The sequence below is a fragment of the Heterodontus francisci genome, chromosome 7, assembly GCF_036365525.1.
Source record: "Heterodontus francisci isolate sHetFra1 chromosome 7, sHetFra1.hap1, whole genome shotgun sequence".
Taxonomy (NCBI): Eukaryota; Metazoa; Chordata; class Chondrichthyes; order Heterodontiformes; family Heterodontidae; genus Heterodontus; species Heterodontus francisci.
This window is the reverse complement of record NC_090377.1, coordinates 117,435,212-117,457,117: the sequence shown is the minus strand read 5'-3', so window position 1 is coordinate 117,457,117 and position 21,906 is coordinate 117,435,212. Positions and strand designations below refer to the sequence as shown.

Sequence of the window (21,906 nt, the reverse complement as noted above, 5' to 3'; positions counted from 1 at the left end):
TTGCTTGGACCTCATCTATTTACAATCCATATCAGTGATTTAAATGAGGGGCTGCATGTAACGTATCTAAGTTTGCTGATGATACAAAGTTAGGTGAGAAAGTAAGCTGTGAAGAGGACGCAAAGAGGATGCAAAAGGATTTCCATAAGCTAAGTGGGCAAGAATATAGCAGATGGAATATAATGTGGATAAATGTGAAGTTATCCACTTTGGTAGGAAAAATAGAACAGAATATTTGAGAGATGAGAAATGTTGGGTATTCATCGTGAATTGGGTGTCCTTATACATGAATCAGAGAAATTAACATTCGGGTACAGCAAAGTTAGGAAGGCAAATGGGATAGAATCATAGAAAGTTTACGGCACAGAAAGCGGCCACGGCCCATCGTGTCTGAGCGGCTGGGATAAAAGCCATCTAGCCTTACCCACTTTTCCAGCATTTGGTTCATAACCCTGCAGGTTACGGCATTTCAGGTGCCCATGTAGGCACCTTTTAAATGAAATGAGGTTTTCTGCCTGTACCACTCTTTCAGGCAGTGAGTTCCAGACCCCCACAGCCCTCAATGAAAAATATTTTCCTGACCTCCCTCTAATCTTTCTACCAATCACTTTAAATCTATGCCCCCTAGTCATTGACCCCTCTGCTAAGGTAAATAGGCCCTTCACAATTTTGTACATCTCATTCAAATTTCCCCTCAGCGTCCTCTGTTGCAAGGCGAACAATCCCAGCCTATCCAGTCTTTCATCATAGCCGCAATTTTCCAGTCCTGGCAACATCCTCGTAAATCTTCTCTGTACCCTCTCTAGTGCAATTACATCTTTTCTGTAATGAGGTGATCAAAACTGCACATAGTACTCAAGTTGTGGCCTAACGAATGTTTTATATAGTTCCAGCATAAGCTCCCTGCTCTTGTATGCTATACCTCGGTTAATAAAGGAAAGGATTCCATGTGCCGCCTTAACCACTTTATCAACCTTCACTACCTTCAGCGATCTGTGGACATTCACTCCAAGGTCCCTCACTTTCTCTACACCTCTCAGTATTCTCCCATTCATTGTGTATTCCTTTTCCTTGTTTGACCTCCCCAAATGCATCACCTCACACTTCGGGTTGAATTCCATTTGCCACTTTTTTTTCCTGCCTGACCAGTCCATTGATATCTTCCTGCAGTCTATAGCTATTCTTCTCGCTGTCAATCACGCGGCCAACTTTTGTGTCATCTGCAAACTTATTGATCATTCCTTCTACGGTTAAGTCCAATTCATTGATGTATATGACAAAAAGCAGGCGACCCAGTACTGAGCCCTGCGGAAACCCACTGGCAACAGCCCTCCAGTCGCAAAAACACCTATCAACAATTACCCTTTGTTTCCTGCCACTGAGCCAATTTTGTATCCAGCTTGCTATGTTTCCCTGGATCCCAGGGGCTTTTATTTTTTTAACTAGTCTGTCATATGGGACCTTGTCAAAAGCCTTGCTAAAATCCATGTAGACCTCATCAACTTCACTACCCTCAATCAATCCTCCTTGTTACTTATTCAAAAAATTCAATCAGGTTAGTCAGACAAGATCTTTTCTTAACAAATGCATGCTGACTGTCCTTAATTAATCCGTGCCCTTCTAAGTGACAGTTTATCCTGTCTCTCAGAATTGATTACAATTGATAGTATGTTAGTCTTTATTACAAAGGGTTTGGAGTGTCAGAGTAAAGAAGTCTTGATGCAATTTTTTCGGGTCTTGGTGAGATCATATCTCGAGTACTTTGTACAGTTTTGATCTATGTATTAAGGAAGGGCATACTTGGCTTGGAGGGAGTACAATGCAGATACACCAAACCGATTCCTGGGATGAGGGGGTGGTCCGCTGAGGAGTGAGTGAGTAAACTGGGCCTATATTTCCTAAGAGTTTAGAATAATGAGAGGTGATTTCATTGAAACATATAAAATTCTTAATGGGCTTGACAGGGTAGACGCTGACAGGATGTTTCCCCTGGCTGTAGAGCCATGATCTAGGAGTCACAGTCATGTGAATAAGGAACAGGCCATTTAGAACTGAGATGAGGAGAAATTTCTTCACTCGAAAGGTCGTGAACCTATGGATGCTCAGTCGTTGAGTATTTTCAAGTCTGAGATCGATAGATTTTTGGATTCTAAGGAAATCAAGGAATATGGGGATAGTGCAGGAAGGTGTAGAAGATCGGGCATGATCTCACTGAATGGTGGAGTAGGCTTGAGAGGCCTACTGCTCCTGCTCCTATATATTCCTTATGTTCTTATGAGAGCAAGGAGGTATGTTGGGGGAGTGAGAGGAATCGCGGGGGGTCCCTGATTGTGAATGATCCCTGGTGGTCCTATGGCAGGTAGCCAGTTTAGGGAGAGTGGGTGCTTGGATGGTGACCCAGGGATTCTGATGGTCGTCGGTGGGAGAGCACAGGCCTTGTGGGGGTGTAGTGTGGTTTACATGGTAGCTTGTAGGGCCTGGAGGAAACATTCCTGTCATCCTCATCGATTCCACCCCCTCACCTTCTTTAAGCTGTCCAGTTTCCTGTTTGCAACTGCCTGCGGTTGTAACTCGAATGACTATTGAACTGAAGACATGCAGCCTCATTATAATAATTGAATGATCAATCTGCATCCTGTGAGTGGGTTGGACTCCCTCCTATCATCCTGCCTGCCTCTGTTAAAACCAGAATTGGGTGAGTTTAAGGCACATTTGGTTCTTTTTCCAGAATTTTTACGTTATGACCTTTGACACAACTCCAAACCACTCGTTTCAGGAAATTAACATTCAGCCAGCGGTTAGCAGGGACATTGTTGATGGGCGAGCATGATGATGTCGGATGGGTTATAAGACATTCCAGTAAATCTTCTCTACAGCATCTCCAAGGCTTGACATCCTTCCTAAATTGTAATGCCCAGAATTAGACACAATAATCCAGCTTGGGCTGAACCAGCTGATTTTATAAACTTCCTCTGCTATTTAGCTTCTGCTAGAAGATTACTTACGTAGATTAATATAGCAACACAGTAACAGGCCATTTGACCCAGTTGGTCCATGCCAGTGTTTATGCTTCAACATGAGTCTCCTTGGACTCCTCTTCATCTAGCCATATCAGCATAATCTTCTATTCCTTTCTCTCATATGTTTATCTAGCTTTCCCTTAAATGCACCTGTGCTTTTCACCTCAACTACTCCTTAGTGGTAGCAAGCTCCCCATTCTAATCACTTTCTGGGTGAAGAAGTTTCTCCTGAATTCTCTGTTCGATTTATTAGTGACTATCTTATATTTATGACCACTAGTTTTGAATTTCTCACAGGTGGAACATTTTCTCTATGTCAACCTTATCAAACCCTTTAATAATCTTAAAAATCTCTTATCAGGTTATCCTTCAGCCTTATTTTCTAGAGAGAAAGAGCCCCAACCCTTTCAGCCTTTCCTGATTGATATAATCTCTTGGTTCTGTCATCGTCCTTCTGAATCTTTTTTCACTTTCTGCAGTGCCTCTATATCCTTTTTGATATATGGAGACCAAAACTGTGCAGAGTACTCCCCAAGTGTGGTCTAACCAAGCTTAACTTCACAGCTTTTCAATTTTATCTGCCAAGAAATGAACCCCAGTGCTTTGATTGTATTTTTCACGGCCTTATTAACCTGTGTCACTACTTGTAGTGATTTGTATATCTGTACCTCCAGATCCCTTTGCTGTACCCCAGTTAGACTTTTTAATGGGGTTGAGTTGAACGTGCTTGTACCATATCTGGATGATGAGTGGTGCATAGGCCTGATACTCTTTTCTTGTCCTTGTTTCTCACACTTGGTAATTCAGGTGACAGCTCTAACAGCTCCAGAGCTGTTGCCAACACTGTGTGCTGTTACTGGAGACTTAATTAGGTGGCACAACTTCAGTGGTCGCCTCATAACCACTAGTTGTGAATGTGTAATGGGTGTTTTTGTTTTAAAGAAGTTGTATTTGTTGATTTGAATCACTTGAAAAATAATCATCAAAAACAATTATTTGAAAGTGGGAGAGGTGCTTTTAACTTTAAAAGCCTTGAAATTAGAACTTTTAAAGCTGTTTTTCTAATGCCTCTAAGCTGGAGTGGGTGGAGAATGAAGTTCTATCTGAAGTAACTGGGTGGAACAGAAATGCAGTTAATGAGGGAGTGCGTTTGGGTTCCTAAGCAAGAAGGGGTTTCAAAGGCTCTGGCCGGGCTTCACAAAGCCGAAGCTGGCTTTTAATGGAAACTTTATTTCACAGTGGCGGTAACTCGAGATGTTTGAAGTAAATGGCTGTACATGTGAGGGGGAGGCTCTCCTGCAATGGGTTAGAGTACTGTGCTGAGCTTTGGGCACCGTATCCCAGGAAGGATGTATTAGCCTTGGAGAAGGTACAGCGCAGATTTGCCAGAATGATACCCGGCCTAAAAAGGATAAATTATGAGGACAGGTTGCGCAGACTAGAGTATAGAAGATGAAGGGGTGAACTAACTGGAGTTTAGCATGATTAAAGGATTTGATAGAGTAGATAGAGAGAAACTATTTCCCCTGATGGGGTGGGGAAGGGGGCGGGAGTCCAGAACAGGGGAGCGTAACATTAAAAAAAAATTTTATTTTTTTATTTTAGAGATACAGCACTGAAACAGGCCCTTCGGCCCACCGAGTCTGTGCCGACCAACAACCACCCATTTATACTAACCCTACAGTAATCCCATATTCCCTAACACCTACCTACACTAGGGGCAATTTACAACAGCCAATTTACCTATCACCTGCAAGTGTTTGGCTGTGGGAGGAAATTGGAGCACCCGGCGAAAACCCACGCGGTCACAGGGAGAACTTGCAAACTCCGCACAGGCAGTACCCAGAATCGAACCCGGGTCCCTGGAGCTGTGAGGCTGCGGTGCTAACCACTGCGCCACTGTGCCGTTAGGCTGTTCAATTAGGGGTGATGTCAGGAAGCACTTCTTCACACAAGGGGTAGTGAAAATCTGGAGCACTCCCCCCAAAAAGCTGCTGAGGCTGGGGGTCAATTCAAAATTTCAGAGCTAATATTGATAGAGTTTTGTTGCGTAAAGGTTTCAGGGATGGTGGAGTTAAGGCAGATGGTTGGAATTAAGGTACAGATCAGCCATGATCTAATTGAATGGTGGAACAGGCTCAAAGGGTTGAATGGCCTCCTCCTGTTCTTATAGAGGAATGACAAGCTTGCATCGGATGCATTGTTGTATGGGTTTACAGGAATCTGGCTCCGAGACTGTACAGTCGTGTGTGTGCAAGCTGTGATGCATTTGGCACACTTCACTTAATCAACTGACATATTTTTGTTTTTCAACTAAAAGGACAATTTTCCAGGCAGCCATTCTGAATTCAAGAATCCAAAGAGTGTTTTATTCGCACTGCTGCTGTCCCAGAGATTAGTTGAGTCACTATCATTGCTCCCCTCTCAACTGTAATTGGCCTGAGCTCAGGTCCATGTCAATTTGAAACCATAAATCTCCCAGACTTCACACATTGAGATGACCAATCAATGGTCTTGGACTGGATTCCTGATTCGTGCTGAAAGAACAAAATAACACTTGGATTTACACAGCAATTTCACAACCTCAGGATGTCCTCAGAAGTACATCATAGCCAGTAAACTCCAGTAATTGTTATATTGTGTCAGCTGTGACTCAGTTGGTATCATGTCACTTCAGAGGACCACTCCAGGGACTGGAGGCACTGTTGGGAGGTGCAGTCCTTCAACTGAATCTTTAATCCAAGGCCCCGTCTGCCCCCTCAGGTGAATATAAAAGATCCCGTGTACTATTTTGAAGAAGAGCAGGGAGGTTACCTGTCCAATATATATCCCTCAATCAATACCCAAAAGACATTATCTGGTCATTATCGCATTGCTGTCAGTGGGAGCTTGCTGAACGCAAATTGGCTGCTGCGTTTCCTACATTACAACAGTGACTACGCTTCTAAAGTACTTCATTGGCTATAAAACATGTTGGGAAGTCCTGAGGTGAAAGGCGCTATATAGGTGCAACATTTTTTTTTGTTTTAACTATACGCTAAAATGATTTTTACACAATAAGGTTCCACAAACACCTATGAGATAAATAACCAGCTAATCCGTTTTTGATGTCATTGGCTGAAGAATAAATGTTTGCCAGACTCCCCTAATGCCTTTTGAATGGTGTGTGGTCTTTAACATAACATAAGAAATAGGAGCAGAAATGAGCCATTCAGCTCCTCTAGTCTGCTCCACTATTCAGTAAGATCATGGCTTATCTTCAACCTCAACTCCACTTTCCCACCCGATCCCTTTATCTTTGATTCCTTGAGAGTCCAAAAATCTATCGATCTCAGCATTGAATATACTAAGTGCTTAAGCATCCACAGCCCTCCGGATAGATAATTCCAAAGATTCACAACGCCCTGGGTGAAGAAATTTCTCCTCATCTCAGTCTTAAATGGCCAGCCCCTTATCCTGAGACTGTTACTCCAGTTCTCGACTCTCCAGCCAGGGAAAACGGCATTTCAGCATGTACCCGTTGAGCGCTCTCCGAATTTTATATGTTTCAATGAGATCACTACTCATTCTTTTGAACTCCAGAGAGTATAGGTGCATTCTACTCGATCTGTACTCATAGGACAACCCTTTCATCCCCGGAATCAGTCTGATGAGCCTTCATTGCACCCCCTCTAAAGCAAGTATATTGTGACGGAAATCACACCTGCCAAATGGAAAATATCATTTTGTTATATGGGACACTACGTGAACCATTTTTTTAACTGGACATTGCACATAACTTGTTTAAAAAGACCACAGTTGAACAACTGAAAACATGGTTGCACATTTGCATTCCGAGAGACAGTTGAATAGAGAGAATAGAGAGACATTGGGGGCGCTCACTGATTCAATTAGCAAGATTGGTCTGGGCAATGGTGATAATCAACATTCTTGTTTGTGTACAAGCCAGACTCCACCCCCAAAAGAGTGTGTCTAGAAATCTTTGAAGTTTAGCAACCCCCCCCCCCCCCCCCAAAAAAAAAGAAGCTGCTGTTTCAAACAGAGCGTCACATGACTTACCTCCTGGCCAAACTGGGGGCTTTTTGAATTGTGCCACACAGAAAGGAATCACTGCAAACTTAAATGCCAAGAAGAAGACTCGGTCTCTCTCTCCAGCAAAGTCCCAGGAAAACCACGGTGGCAGTTTCTATGCTTCAAGACTGCAGACAATGCATACCTTCAGCCTTCTGGTACCAGAGAAGCAAGTTTGAAATTGTGCACTGGACCCCAGCAAGAACTCCAAGACCTCAATTTCAATCAAGATCTTTACATCAAAGACAAAAGACAGTAACTGAATTCCATTTATTGCCAACTCTACTTCAAGCACCCTCCCCACCTAATTCTTTCGCCCCCTCTGTATCTATTTGTGTGTGTTTATCTTGTATGCATGCTAGCGTGGTTACGTCGCATATTTTAGTAATTTTAACTGAGTTAAAGTGGCAAGACTGTGTAAACCTAAGAAAACCTGTCTGGTTCATTTGCAATTACAATTAGAGAGCAGTGAGCAAAGACTCACTGACGTGGTGAACTAAAAACACTGTTTTAAAAGATAAACCCTGTTATGGCCAAACCAGGAAAGGGGCAAAAGGGGATCCTGAGACCCCTTCCTCACCCGGTCGTAACAATATCCTTAGGTAAGGAGACCAAAACACCACATATAGGACATGGCGGGGCCCACCCATGCCCTACCGGGAAATTTCAATATTTAAAAGGAAATTGAATGAAAATAAATAAATACATCTCTTTTGCCTCTCTTCTGCCCCCCCCCAATAACAATTAAATTAATTATTTGCTCTTTCCCCTCCAAAACACTTAGCTTTGCCATCTGACACCCCCCATCCTGCCTCCCCAACAAACTGCACAAGCTTTCAACTACAACTCTTCCCACCATCCCCTGCACCCATGCCGCTGGTAATATCCGGCCAGGTCCTCCCGGCACGGGGTGCGTGGCGGCCCTTTCCCGGAGGCATTTTCCGGCCCCCCACCCCCACTAGAAAGCCTGACATCCAAGCAGGGGGTGGGGGGGGGTCAGTAAAATACAGCCTGTCGTCTCACCAAATTGCTATACAATTGTAGCAAGTCCTCCTAACTCTTGTTCTCCAACCCCCTTGCAATAAAGGCCAAAATACAACTTGCCTTCCTAATTGCTTACTGCACCTGCATGTTAACTTGGTGTTTCATGTACAAGGACACCCAAATCCCTCTGACACCAACATTTATAAGTTTCTCACCATTTAAAAAAAAACTCTTTTGCTTTTTTTTCTCCCCAAATTATATTCCATCCTGCCACCTTCTTTCCCATTAACCTGCCTATATCCCTTTGCAGCTTCTTTGTGCCTGCCTTCCAGACTACTCTCCCATTTAGCTTTATATCAGCAAAAATGGATGCATGACATAGGAAAATAGGAGCAGGAGTAGGCCATTCGGCCCTTCGAGCCTGCTCCGCCATTCATTATGATCATGGCTGATCATCCAATTCAGTAACCTGTTCCCGCTTTCCCCCCATACCCTTTCATCCCTTTAGACCCAAGACCTATATCTAACTACTTCTTGAAAACCTACAATGTTTTGGCCTCAACTGCTTTCTGTTGTAGCAAATTCCACAGGCTCACCACTGTCTGGGTAAGGAAATTTCTCCTCATCTCAGTCCTGAAAAGTTTACCCCATATCCTTAGACTCTGACCCCTGGTTCTGGACTCCCCCCACCATCGAGAACATTCTTCCTGCATCTATCCTGTCAAGTCCTGTTAGAATTTTATAGGTTTCTCTGAGATCCCCCCTCACTCTTCTGAATTCCAGCGAATATAATCCTAACTGACTCAATCTCTCATACGTCAGTCCCACCATCCTCGGAATCAGTCTGGTAAACCTTCGCTGCATTCCCTCTACAGCAAGAACATCTTTCCTCAGATAAGGAGACCAAAACTGCACACAATATTCCAGGTGTGGCCTCACCAAGGCCCTGTATAATTGCAGCAAGGCATCCCTGCTCCTGTACTTGATTCCTCTTGCTATGAAGGCCAACATACCATTTGCCTTTTTTACCGCTTGTTGCACCTGCATGCTTACCTTCAGCGACTGGTGTACAAGAACACCCAGGTCTCGTTGCATATTTCCCTCTCTCAGTTTATAGCCATTCAGATAATAATCGGCCTTCCTGTTTTTGCTACCATTTATCCACATTATACTGCACCTGCCATGCATTAGCCCATTCACTCAACTTGTCCAAATCACCCTGAAGTGCCTCTGCATCCTCCTCATAACTCGCCCTCCCACCCAGTTTGTGCCATCTGCAAATTTGGAGATATTACATTGAGTTCCCTCATCTAAATCATTAATATATATTGTGAATAGCTGGGGTCCTAACACCGATCCCTTCGGTACCCCACTAGTCACTGCCTGCCATTCGGAAAAAGACGCATTTATCCCTACTCTTTGTTTCCTGTCCGCCAACCAATTTTCTATCCATAGCAATACACTACCCCCAATCCCATGCGCTTTAATTTTACACGCTAATCTCTTATGTGGGCCTTTGTCGAAAGCCTTCTGAAAGACAAATAAACCACATCCACAGGCTCCCCCTCATCAACTCTACTGGGTACATCCTTGAAGAATTCTAGTAGATTTGTCAAGCGTGATTTCCCTTTTGTATATCCATGCTGACTCTGCTCGATTCTACCACTGTTCTCTAAGTGCTCTGCTATAAAATCTTTGATGATGGACTCGAGAATTTTCCCTACTACCGACGTCAGGCTGACTGGTCTGTAATTCCCTGTTTTCTCTCTACCTCCCTTTTTAAATAGTGGAGTTACATTAGCTATCCTCCAATCTGTAGGAACTGTTCCAGAGTCTATAGAATCTTGGAAGATGACCACCAATGCATCCACGATTTCTAGGGCCACTTCCTTAAGTACTCTGAGATGCATACCATCAGGCCCTGGGGATTTATTGGCCTTCAGGCCCTGGGGATTTATTGGCCTTCAATCCCATCAATTTCCCCAACACCATTTCTCTACTAATACTGATTTCTTTCAGTTCTTCTCTCTCACTAAGCCCTGTGTTCCCCAACATTTCTGGTATGTTATTTGTGTCCTCCTTTGTGAAGACAACCGAAGTATGCATTTAGTTGGTCAGCCATTTCTTTGTTCCCCATAATAAATTCCCCTGTTTCTGACTGTAAGGAACCTACATTTGTCTTCACCAATCTTTTTCTCTTTACATACCTATAGAACTGTTTACGGTCAGTTTTTATGTTCCCCGCAAGCTTGCTCTCGTACTCTATTTTCTCCTTCTTAATCAATCCCTTGGTCCTCCTTTGTCGAATTCTAGACTGCTCCCAATCCTCAGGTCTGTTGTTTTTCCTGGCAAATTTATATGCCTCTTCCTTGGATCTAATGCTATCTCTAATTTCCCTTGTAAGCCATGGTTTGGCTACCTTTCCCATTTTACTTTTGCACCAGACAAGGATAAACAATTGTTGCAGTTCATCCATGCGCTCTTTAAATGTTTGCCATTGCCTATCCAACGTCATTACACTCAGCCCGTTCATCTAAGTCATTAATATAGATTGTAAAAAAACTGTGACCCTAGCACAGATGTCTTTAAGATCCACCTGTGAGGACGGGTGCGATCTTGGTTCAATGTCTCATCAGAAAGACAGCAATCTGACAGTACAGCACTCCCTCAGTATTTCACTGGAGCACAAGCTTTAGAGTACCATTGAGAGTGCTATCCCTGAGCCAAGGCTTAGGTGATCACAGCCACTATAGCAATGTTAGTGCCTCTTTCTGAAACCTATTTAGTGACTCCATAGTGGAAAATGTGTCTTGAGTGTGGACAGGACAACTATCCTGTGATGTCCCCACAGTTGAACAGCCAAGGGACTCTGCCTGTTTAGCTTACTCAAGAATGGTTGCAGTGTGTCATCTGCAGACAGGAAGAAACACAAAAAGCTGCTTGGCCTTGGGATGTTTTGCTGTGTCAAAGGTGGTGTATAAATGCAAGTTGCTGCTGTTGACTTTGGCAGCATGTTACTTAGGCTCCTCTGCTTTTCTTACTATTTTATATCTATAGAATTGCTCCTTTTTAGGGTGTGGTTTTCCATTGACATCTTGCAAGGCTGAATATATAACAGTGGCCTACTTACACCATAACTAAAAATTGCAGTTAATCCTGTTGATGAAGGACTTGTGTGTTTGTATCTTTCATTTATCTATCCCCATTGCCTCCCAGTTCACATGTTGATGACTGAGTTAACTTTTCAAAATGTTTTCAATAACCTCATCATCTGCTCTGCAAGTCTGCTATTCTATGATAAGGTAGTCGACCTGAAGTCAGTTCACTCCTTTAGAAGGGAGATGAATCAAGTGTCAAGCTGGAGGAAAGGTTGAAGATGAAAGAGATATGAGCACTGTTTGATTGACATTATCATCGAGGTAAGAGAAGAGCCATGGTGAAGCAGAGGTGACAGGTGGTATGGTTGCAATAGGCTTGATGAAATGAGTGGCCTAGTCTTGTTTCTGGCTTTCTGATCTTGTGTTTGGCAAAGCTGAGAAGAAACTAAAGATGTTTTTTTTCTCCAGTAAAAGTTAAGCAATTATAGCTGAAGTCCCAGTAGCTTTAAATAATGGCAGGGATGGGGGGTGGGGGGAGGGTGTGCAGAATGACGATGGATGTGATCCCTGTGGTATAATAAATGAGTCACAAATCTGACTGCTCTGTTCCTTAGGGGCCCTGAAGACACCTGTTTTGAAGGTGGAGTGTTTCCAGCCATCCTGAGTTTCCCGCATGATTATCCACTGAGTCCACCAAAAATGCGTTTCACTGGAGAGATGTTTCATCCAAATGGTAAGTGATCATTTTGGAACAATCCTGGTGGCTCCGATTCATTAGTAGGAAGTATTTATTGATCTCTTGCTTGTTTGTGCGAGAATCTATACAGTGGGTTGATGTGCACAGTGTGCATTGCAAATGTTCATGTATGCAGTGCAATACGCCTTCCGTATTTGACCATTGATTTATTGCTGCAGTTTACCCAGATGGGAGGGTTTGTATTTCGATCCTGCACGCACCGGGCGATGACCCCATGGGATACGAGAGCAGTGCGGAGCGATGGAGTCCTGTTCAGAGTGTCGAGAAGATTCTCCTCTCAGTTGTGAGCATGCTGGCAGGTAAAGTTCCAAGTGGATCATCTTCTGACCAGGATTGGTGGGGGGGGGGGTGCTGCTGTTTCCAGATATAAGACATAGTTTTGTGTTTATAATCAAGACCTGGACTTGTAATCTGTCATCAGCACGGATCCAGTGGCCTTGTGTTTCAGTGGAGCTACCCTGTTTATAGTGTGGAGAGGCTCCATTGAACAGGAGTCAGTAAAGTGACACGCACCCTCTGCCAACAACCCAAGCCTATCCATACAAATTTAAAACACCGGAAGGGTAGAGAACATTGGGCTGGATCTTCCCTGGCTTCAGGACCCTGCCGTCAGGCTCAAGTGGGGATCAGAGGCCTGCACTGTGTGGGGAACAGTCACTCTGCTGTGATTTTCCCCGAATTGGCCAATTATGACTCTATCACAACTCTATGACTCTATTAATGGCCAGAGGGTGGGCACACCATCCAGTTAAGGATGCTCGAAGCTTGGAGGGCCGATCCTGCTTGGAAGTAGCAGCAGGATGCCATTGGCAGCTAAGTGAGAGAGGGGGCTCCAAAAGGAGCACCCTTTTCCAACCTTTTTAAAGTTAATATTAAAAAAAGGCCTTTGCAGCCGGGCCACCACTGTGGAGGGGGAGCCCCTCCTTAGGGCAGTCTGCAGCAGTATCTGAACACAGGCAGTCATGAAGGGCTAAGTCTGCCTAGAGTGCTGGCCCTCTGGTCTGTCTCCAGGCAGCCGCACTGTCTCCCAACGCCTGCAGAGAGCTGGAGGCTGACTGGAAAATCACAGTCGGCCTTCAAGTGCCTAAATTGGCTACCCGCTGCATGCAGGCAGGTAACCCTGCCGCCCACCACTGCCCCCCATCCCGCCTCTGAGAAGAGGGCCCGGAGCTGGGTCGGAGCCGGGGAATTTCCATGGCTGCTCACCTCTGCCCGCCCCCATCGGGGGCTAAACATTCAGCCCATTGCTGTAATTATTGAATCACATAGCACAGGTGGATGACATTTGGCTCATGGTGCTTGTGCTCACTCTGGAGGAGCTATCCTGTTAGTCCCGTTGCCCTGCTCTTGCCCCACAGCCCTACAATTATTTTCCTCCTTTAAGTCGAGATCAATTTCCTTTTGAAAGTTACTATTGAATTGCTTCCATCACCCTTTCAGGCAGCACATTCCAGATCATAACACTTCAATGTGTTTTTAAAAAAATATTACAATTCACCTCGTCTTTAATCTGTTTCTTTTGCCAATTATTTATGTCTCGCCTCTGGTTGCTGACTCTCCTGCCAGTGAAAATGGTTTCTCCCTACAGATTATCTAAATTATTCATTCTTTTGCTGTTTGTAGGACTTTTCTGTGTACAAATCAGCATTTGCTGACATAACAACACTGACTGCACTTCAAAAATAACCTGAAAGATCTATAAAAATGTAACTATTTTAAACGAATTGAGAACAAAGTGCACTCCACAAGATAGATCTCTAATGATGGCCGTTTTTAAATTCATTCTTGGGATATAGGTGTTGCTAGTAAGGTCAGCATTTGTTACCCATCCCTAATTGCCCTTGAGAAGGCAGTGGTGAGCCACCTTCTTGAATTGCTGCAGTCCTTGTGGTGTAGGTATACCCACAGTGCTATTTAGGGAGGGAGTTCCAAGTTTTTGACCCAGCAACATTGAAGGAACAGTGATACAGTTCCAACTCAGGATAGTATATGACTTGGAGAGGAACTTGCAGATGGTGGTGTTACCATGTGCCTGCTGTCCTTGTCCTTCCAGGTGATAGAGGTCGCAGGTTTGCTGAAGAAACCTTGGCAAGTTACTGCAGTGTATCCTGTAGATTGTACACACTGCAGCCTTGGTGTGCCGGGAATGAATGTTTGAGGCGCTGCGTAATGTGTGTGTGTGCCTCAAGGGGATCCAGCTCTTGCCAAAACATTTGATAAGAGTGATCTCCTGGGATTTGGTAAGGGAAGACCACGTGGGCTTGGGTTGGGAAACCTGTGAAAATAATAAGCTGGACAGCTAGGAGAGTGAGCACCATGAGATATTAGAATGGGGCTAGGTGTTGGGAGGAGAAGCAGAGCCCAGTGTAAGCAGGTGGCTGGGGGAGCTAGAAGGAAGAGGAGGGTGGGGAGAAGGGATTTTAAATGTTCGATCTCAAAATTGAAGACTAAAATAACAATAAAACCAAAAAAAACTAACCCGGAGGCCCCAAAACACCTGAATATAGATTGAAAAGGGAAATGACAGGTGGAACAAAAACAGAAAATTCTGAAGATACTCAGGTCGGGCAGCATCTGTGGAGATAAATACAAAGTTAACATTTCAGGTCTGTATGACCTTTCCTCGAAACTGGAGAAAATTAGAAATTTAATAGGTTTTGAACAAGTGAAAGGGAGAACGGGTACAAAGCACAAAAAGGAAGGTCTGTGATTAGGGTGGAAGGCAGGACAGATTAAATGACGAAAGGTTTCATGGTAGAAAGCCAAGGGGAGTCATAATGGGACAAGTAAAGAAACAAAAGATGTTTCTGGATGAGGTGTAAATGGCAGGATAGCAGCCGTCCGAATAGAAAGTAAAGAAATCAAGAAAGTAACAAGGAGGGCGGGAAGGGATGGAACAAAAATTTAAAAAGCCAAAAAAAAACACAGAAAAAGAAAAAAATGGGGGCAGAGGTTATGACCCAAAATTATTGAACTCCATGTTGAGTCCGTAAGGCTGTAAAGTGCCCAGTCAAAAGATGAGGTGCTGTCCCTCAAGCTTACATTGGGCTTCATTGGAAAACTGTAGCAGGCCAAGGACAGTAAGGTCAGAGTGGGTGCAAAGTGGAGAATTAAAATAACAAGCGACAGGAAGCTTGGGGTCGCGCTTGCAGACTAAATGGAGGTGATCCCCAAAGCAGTCATCCTGTTCGCATTTGGTCTCCCCAATGTAGAGGAAACCACATCGTGAGTAGAAAATAGGGTGTACTAAATTGAAAGAAATAGAAGTAAATCATTGCTTCACTTGGAGTGTTTGGGGCCCTAGACAGTAAGAAGAGAGAAGGTAAAAGGGCAGGTGTTGCATCTCCTGCGCTTGATGGAAAGGTGCCATAGGAAAGGGGGGTGGTGTTTAGCGTGGCTGAGGAGTGGACCAGGGTGTCACGGAGGAACAGTCCCTTCATAATGCTGAAAGAGGAGGGAAGGGGAAGATGTGTCTGATGATGGCATCACGCTGGAGGTGGTGGTAATGACTGAGGATGATCCGTTGAATATAGAGGCTGGTAGTGTGGAAGGTGAGGACAAGGGGAACCCTATCGTGGTTCTGGGAGGGAGGGGAAGGGCTGAGCGCAGAAGTGCGTGAAATAGATCAGACGCAGTTGTGGACCCTGTCAATCCTGGTGGGGGATGGTGTGGAATCCTTGGTTGAGGATAAAGGAAGACATATCAGAAGTGCCAAGTATGGAAGGTTGCCTCATCCAAACAGATAGGATGGAGCAACTGAGGGAATGGATTTGAGTCCTTGAAGGAAGTGGGGTGTGAGGAAGTGTAGTCAAGGTGGACCTGGATCACACTGGCACCTAATGCCCGAAGGCCTGCAATTACAAGATAAAAACAACTGGCTGAATCCCATTATAAAATCTTCACATAAGAAGCATGACACACAAATTGTGACAGAAAAACTGAGCTTAATATGGGCAGGAACTGAGAGTTGTAATCCACAATCAATCCAGAAAGTATTGAATGTTGTTGAATAGGTTGGGCCTTACCTGTAGCCTGCTGGCACAGTGTAGAGGCAGCAAGGCTGCTCCAAGAAGTTATAGGAGAAGGAAGATGAGAAAATAGGGGTGGGGAAAGAGTAAGCAAATGAAGGACACTGGTTCAAAATAAACAAATACAGAGGGACAGAACCTGGGTGAAAATAAAACCATGGGAATGGGAACTAGCTGCAGAGAGAGAAATAAAAGGACTCAACATGCTCGTTGGAAATGAAAGTGGAACATTAATTGAGCGGGGGAGAATAAACTAACTGGAAAGATTCAGAGGAAGAAAAGAGGAATGACAGAAGCTGAAGGAGGAATTAACAGGTGACTGAAAACCTTGGATTGTGAACTTCACATGCATCACCTCGAAACATACATAAATACACATGCATGCATGTAGCATGCGGCACAGTGGCGCAGTGGTTAGCACCGCAGCCTCACAGCTCCAGTGACCCAGGTTCAATTCTGGGTACTGCCTGTGTGGAGTTTGCAAGTTCTCCCTGTGTCTGCGTGGGTTTTCTCTGGGCGCTCCGGTTTCCTCCCACAAGCCAAAAGACTTGCAGGTTGGTAGGTCAATTGGCCATTATAAATTGCCCCTAGTAAAGGTAGGTGGTAGGAAAATATAGGGACAGGTGGGGATGTGGTAGGAATATGGGATTAGTGTAGGATTAGTATAAATGGGTGGTTGATGGTCGGCACAGACTCGGTGGGCCGAAGGGCCTGTTTCAGTGCTGTATCTCTAAACTAAAACTATAAACTAAACTAAACATAGCTGTACCACCATCTGGCTCTGTCTATAACAGTTTTGACAGCCCTTTTCCAGTCTGCTGTCAGAATTTAGTAAAACTTTGACCCCAAATTTGAACTTCTTGTGATATTTAAGTTATGCTCTAGCATCTTAGAGTCTGACAGCACAGTCGGAGGGCATTTGGACCATCGTGCCTATGCCAGCTCTTTCGAAGAGCTTTCCAGTTAGTCCCACTCCACTGCTTTTTCCCCAAAGCCCTGCAAACTTTTCCAGTTCTCTTTCTACTGCTATTGAATCTGTTTCCACAACCCTTTCAGGCAGCGCATTCCAGAATCATCAAACTTTTTCTGTAAAAATAAAAGTCTTCCATCTTCCTGGTTCTTATGCCAGTCACTAAAAGTCTGTGTCCTCTGTTTACTCACCCTTCTGTCAGCAGAAGCAGATCCTGCCTGTCTACTAAAGCCCTTCATGATTTTGAAGGCATCTATTAAATCTCCCCTTAACCTCCTCTGCTCTAAGAACAACAACCCCAGCTTGTCCAATCTCTCCATATAACTGAAGTCCCTTCCTGGTATCGTTCTGGTATAGCTTCTCTGCACTCTCTCCAAGGCTTTTCCATCTTTCCTAAAGTGTGTGCCCATAATTGGACACAGTACTCCAGCTGAGGCCAAACCAGTGTTTTGTGAAGGTTTAGAAAAACTTCCTTACATTTGTACTCTCTTTTTCGATTAGTAAAGCCACGGTTCCAGATATTTTACTTGATGTAATTTTATTTGCTGTCATTGTTGCTTTCTTACATTTTTTCTACAGAGCCTAATGATGAAAGCGGGGCCAATGTGGACGCCTCAAAGATGTGGCGCGATGACCGGGGACAGTTCTACAAAATCGCCCAGCAAACCGTGCGAAAATCCCTTGGATTGTGATCAGCGAGCCCTGCAATTGTACTGGATCACCTGAAGTATTTACTGGTTCTTTGCACAATGCAGTTTGTCTCCTGCTTTTCATATCCAAGGATAAAGTTAGGATTGTCCCATTTTTCTGGCTGGTATTAGGACAGCTCACTTATTGGCCTCCTGTTCAAACTTAACCGGAGCGTAGCGTGGCTTTCACGGCTGTAATCATTTTCCATTTCTGACGCAAATAGAGGTTGAACTTGCTTGGATGAAATAGCTGAAGGGATAAAATAACCTCCCTAGAAGATGCTCCAAATGTTTCTTAGTGGGTTTTCTTTCTCTTAAGTATTGATGTAAATGGGACTGGATGTGGCATTTCTACTGGACTGATGTGTGCAGTTTTCAAAGACCTCACATCTTAATCCTAGGGACAGTGATGGGAGGCTGTCTGTCCTAGCATTTGATTCAACTTTGTTGAATGCAGATAGATTCAGAGATGCAGGCACGAATGGAAAGTTTTTGTATCTCTTGTATGAACTCGCCTTTGCAGTACACAATGGAGCAGGGTACTTTCAACAAGTTTTCCTGGCTCATTAAAGCCACTCAGTATCTTGTAGAGATGAGGGGAGCACGATTTGACATTTTCAGCATAGGGGATGTCATTTACTAGGTGATCAGGGCACCCCTCCTGTCCCTATCCAGCATTTGCATTTGTTCTAGTTGCAGCATGCTGATGTTTTCTAGGATAGACAGTCCTTTTAATTGAGCGAAGGTTTGTGCAAGAGGCTTTTAGATGTTAAAAAAACTAAAAAGCAGCATGAAGAAGCAAATATCTGGTGAAAATTCCTCCTTACCCCAACTATGGAGAACTCAAAACAGCATTTCAAATGCATTAGCTATGCTGATAAAAGTAATTCCAGTTTCCTGCCAACATAACCATCATTGATGATAGAGGTATTTGTCTTTCCTTAGCCCTTTGAGGTCTGTGTTTGTGTTTTGAGGTGGTTATTGAATGCTGTGATCTGCAACTTAAGCGAGATGGATCACAGTATCACGGGGTCTCTCGTCTCCTCTCTTGGGGTTCTCAGTCAGTCCAAGGCCCTATTAATCCGGTTGCATGTCTGCTTCCAGAGCTGTCTTGATCCAAGTGCCCACCTGTGTGAGTGCACTAGGCCCTGGGCCTCACAGGGAACTCTCCAGTATGCAAGCCCTTGGCTGCGTTGCTCGAGCGGAAAAAGGAAATCAAAATAGCTATCAACAGCCCTCGCCTAACCCGTGCTATTGCAGCAATGGGTCCTGTTTGCGTTATTTCACATTCCCTTTGGAAAGTCTTTGTATGGGAACCCCAGTTTGAGAAACTGATTTAAGGTGCTAGTGGTTAGTAGGAATGTGCCCACCCTCCTGTCCCTAACCTGACTCCAGCATAAGCTGTCCAAAGTTACATATAATTTACAGCACAGAAACAGGCCTTTCAGTCTGTACTAGTGTTTATGCACTCCACAGCTTACTTCATCTAACCCTATTGACCTATCCTTTTATTCCTTGCTCCCTCATGTACTTATCTAGCTTTCCTTTAATTGCATCTATGCTATTTGCATCAACTACTCCTTGCGCTAGCTGTAATTATGTTCTTGTTTTGTGCAACATAAATGGGATGTATGGAATCCAGTTTGTTGAAGATCTAACAGGTTTATTAACAGCTAAACTAGTATGTACAGTACAGAGCAAACTATTTACAGAACCTTCCACCAGGTGTTGCAGTTGCAGAGTGACGATGGCTTGTAGTCACATGACTACATCCTAGTTACGAGCTCATCAGTATACTGAGTTCTTAAAGGGACATCACAGTTAAGGCGATTGAAGAACAATAGCAAGTTCCACATTCTCTTCTCTGGATAAAAAAGTTTTGCCTGAATTCCCTTCTGGATTTATTAGAGACTTAGAGCACCAGTGTGATGTTTTTCAAATGTCTAATACATGTTCTTCCAAAGTTGAACTTAAGAACACATTGTTGGGGCAGAGTAGTATGTGGTTTGCTGTGCAGCTTGGCTGTAACTCACCATGGAGTTTGCTACTGACAGTCGGTGCCTCAAATGGATATGTGTTCTGTTACCCCAACAGTAACATCCCTCTCCTTGATGGTGCAAAATACCACGGCAATAATCATACTTTTTATTTCTGACGGCACTGTCAATTTAAACATTTTTTCGTGTCATCCTCAGAAATTAAAATTGTTCAGGCGACGTGGATTTATTCAATAGAGCTGTTGAACAGTAATGCACATGCTAGTGGTGCACTATTTGGGGAGTGACGTAGCGGGAAATAATCAGTCCTAGAATTCTAGTAACTGGAGCAGTTAGAATGACAACAGTGCTTACAGCTTTCCATCAACAATGCTAATAATTAGACAAGCTGGAATGGAAGTAATGCATGCAGCTTGTTTACAAAATGCCAGTAGCAACAGGTTAATGGAGTAGTTAAGACTTCTAAATACATAGTTGCACTACTTTAAAGCTTTTCAGTAGACATGGGTAGAAGGGACAATATTGCTAATTAAGGTTTAATACAATGCCCCATGTGTTAGAAGTTTGAGAATATGTTTCCATTTCCTTAGTTCTATGATTAGGTTATATGCTGCAGTAAAATGTTTTTTGAGGCTGAGCGAAGTGCAAACTTGGTAGAGCTATGCAGAATATATTCTGAGACCTAGTTTCAGATTCAAGAAGTGAAAAAGCATGCCTGTTCTAGCTGGCTTTTTATAGGTCCAAAGGAAAATAGTGGATCCTTCTCAATCCAATTCTACATGTTCAGCAGTCCACAAAACACAACTGCACATTATTTTATCAGTATTTTGACAATCTTAATTTACAAACAGAAGGAATATGGGGTGCGAAAAATGGAATGCGATACTGGAGCATAGAATCATAGAAAATAGAAGCCGAAGTAGGCCATTCGGCCCTTCAAGCCTGCACCACCATTCAATACGATCATGGCTGATCGTCCAAACTCAGTACCCTGTTCCCACTTTCTCCCCATATCCCTTGATTCCTTTAGCCCTAAGAACTATATCTAACTCTTTCTTGAATATATTTAATGATTTGGCCTCAACTGCTTTCTGTGGTAGAGAATTCCACAGGTTCAGCACTCTCTGGATGAAGAAATCCCTCCTCATCAGTCCTAAATGGCTTATCCCTTATCCTTAGACTGTGACCCCCTGGTCCTGGACTCCTCCGCCATCGGGAACATCCTTCCTGCATCTAGTCTGTCCAGTCCTTTTCAAATTTTGTAGGTTTCTATGAGATCCCCTCTCATTCTTCTTAACTCTAGTGAATACGAGCCTAATCGACCCAATCTCTCTTCATACATCAGTCCTGCCATCCCAGGAATCAGTCTGGTGAACCTTCGCTGCACTCCCTCCATAGCAAGAACATCTTTCCTCAGATAAGGTGACCAAAACTGCACACAATACTCCAGATGTGGTCTCTCCAAGGCCCTGTATAATTGCAGCAAGACATCCCTGCTCCTGTACTCGAATCCTCTCGCTATGAAGGTCAACATACGATTTGCCGCCTTAACTGCCTGCTGCACCTGCGTGCTTACTTTCAGCAACTGGTGCACAAGGACACCCAGGTCTCATTGCACCTCCCCCTTTCCCAATCTATCGCCGTTCAGATAATCTGCCTTTCTGTTTTTGCTACCAAAGTGGATAACCTCACATTTATCCACATTATACTGCATTTACCATGTATTTGCCCACTCACTCAACCTGTCCAAATCTCATTGGAGCTTTTCTGCATCCTCCTCACAGCTCACTCTCCCACCCAGCTTTGTGTCATCTGCAAACTTTGATATATTACATTTAACTGTCTCATCTATGTCATTAATATATATTGTGAATAGCTGGGGTTGTAGCACTGATCCCTGTGGTAGCCCACTAGTCACTACCTGCCATTATTTCTGAGGCTGAAAATTGGACCAGTAGTTGCTGGATTCCAACATAAGTTCTGCATTGTAGCTGATCTGGACTCCATGCTTGATGTGTAATGTAAGGGGACTTTTGTGTGTTAGCCCAATCACCAATCATCAGGACTCCACTGATAGGAACCAGTGGTGATGTGCACCCAGCACATCATTGGAACAGGAGTAGGCCAGTTAGTCCCTCGAGTCTGTTTCCCCCATTGAATTAGATCATGGCGGATCTGTATTTTAATTGCATTTACTCGCCTTGGTTCCATATCCCTTACCCAACAAAAATCTATCAATCTCAGTTTTTTATTTTTCAATTGACACCCAGCATCAACAGATTTTCGAAGTTC

General features: G+C 43.9%; 1 protein-coding gene across 2 annotated transcripts in view; it reads left to right on the top strand.

The window, feature by feature from the left end:
- The window catches only part of ube2g2 (ubiquitin-conjugating enzyme E2G 2 (UBC7 homolog, yeast)), an 82,744-nt gene extending 63,476 nt beyond the window's left edge, over positions 1–19,268 (top strand). For both annotated transcript variants that reach the window (XM_068035983.1, XM_068035984.1), the window contains 3 exons: positions 11,788–11,906; positions 12,089–12,229; positions 17,508–19,268. In XM_068035983.1, the coding sequence (XP_067892084.1) occupies positions 11,788–11,906; positions 12,089–12,229; positions 17,508–17,620 (373 nt within the window). In that variant the 3' untranslated portion in view covers positions 17,621–19,268. The remainder of the gene's footprint in view (positions 1–11,787; positions 11,907–12,088; positions 12,230–17,507) is intronic.
- The last annotated feature ends 2,638 nt before the right edge of the window (positions 19,269–21,906 follow it).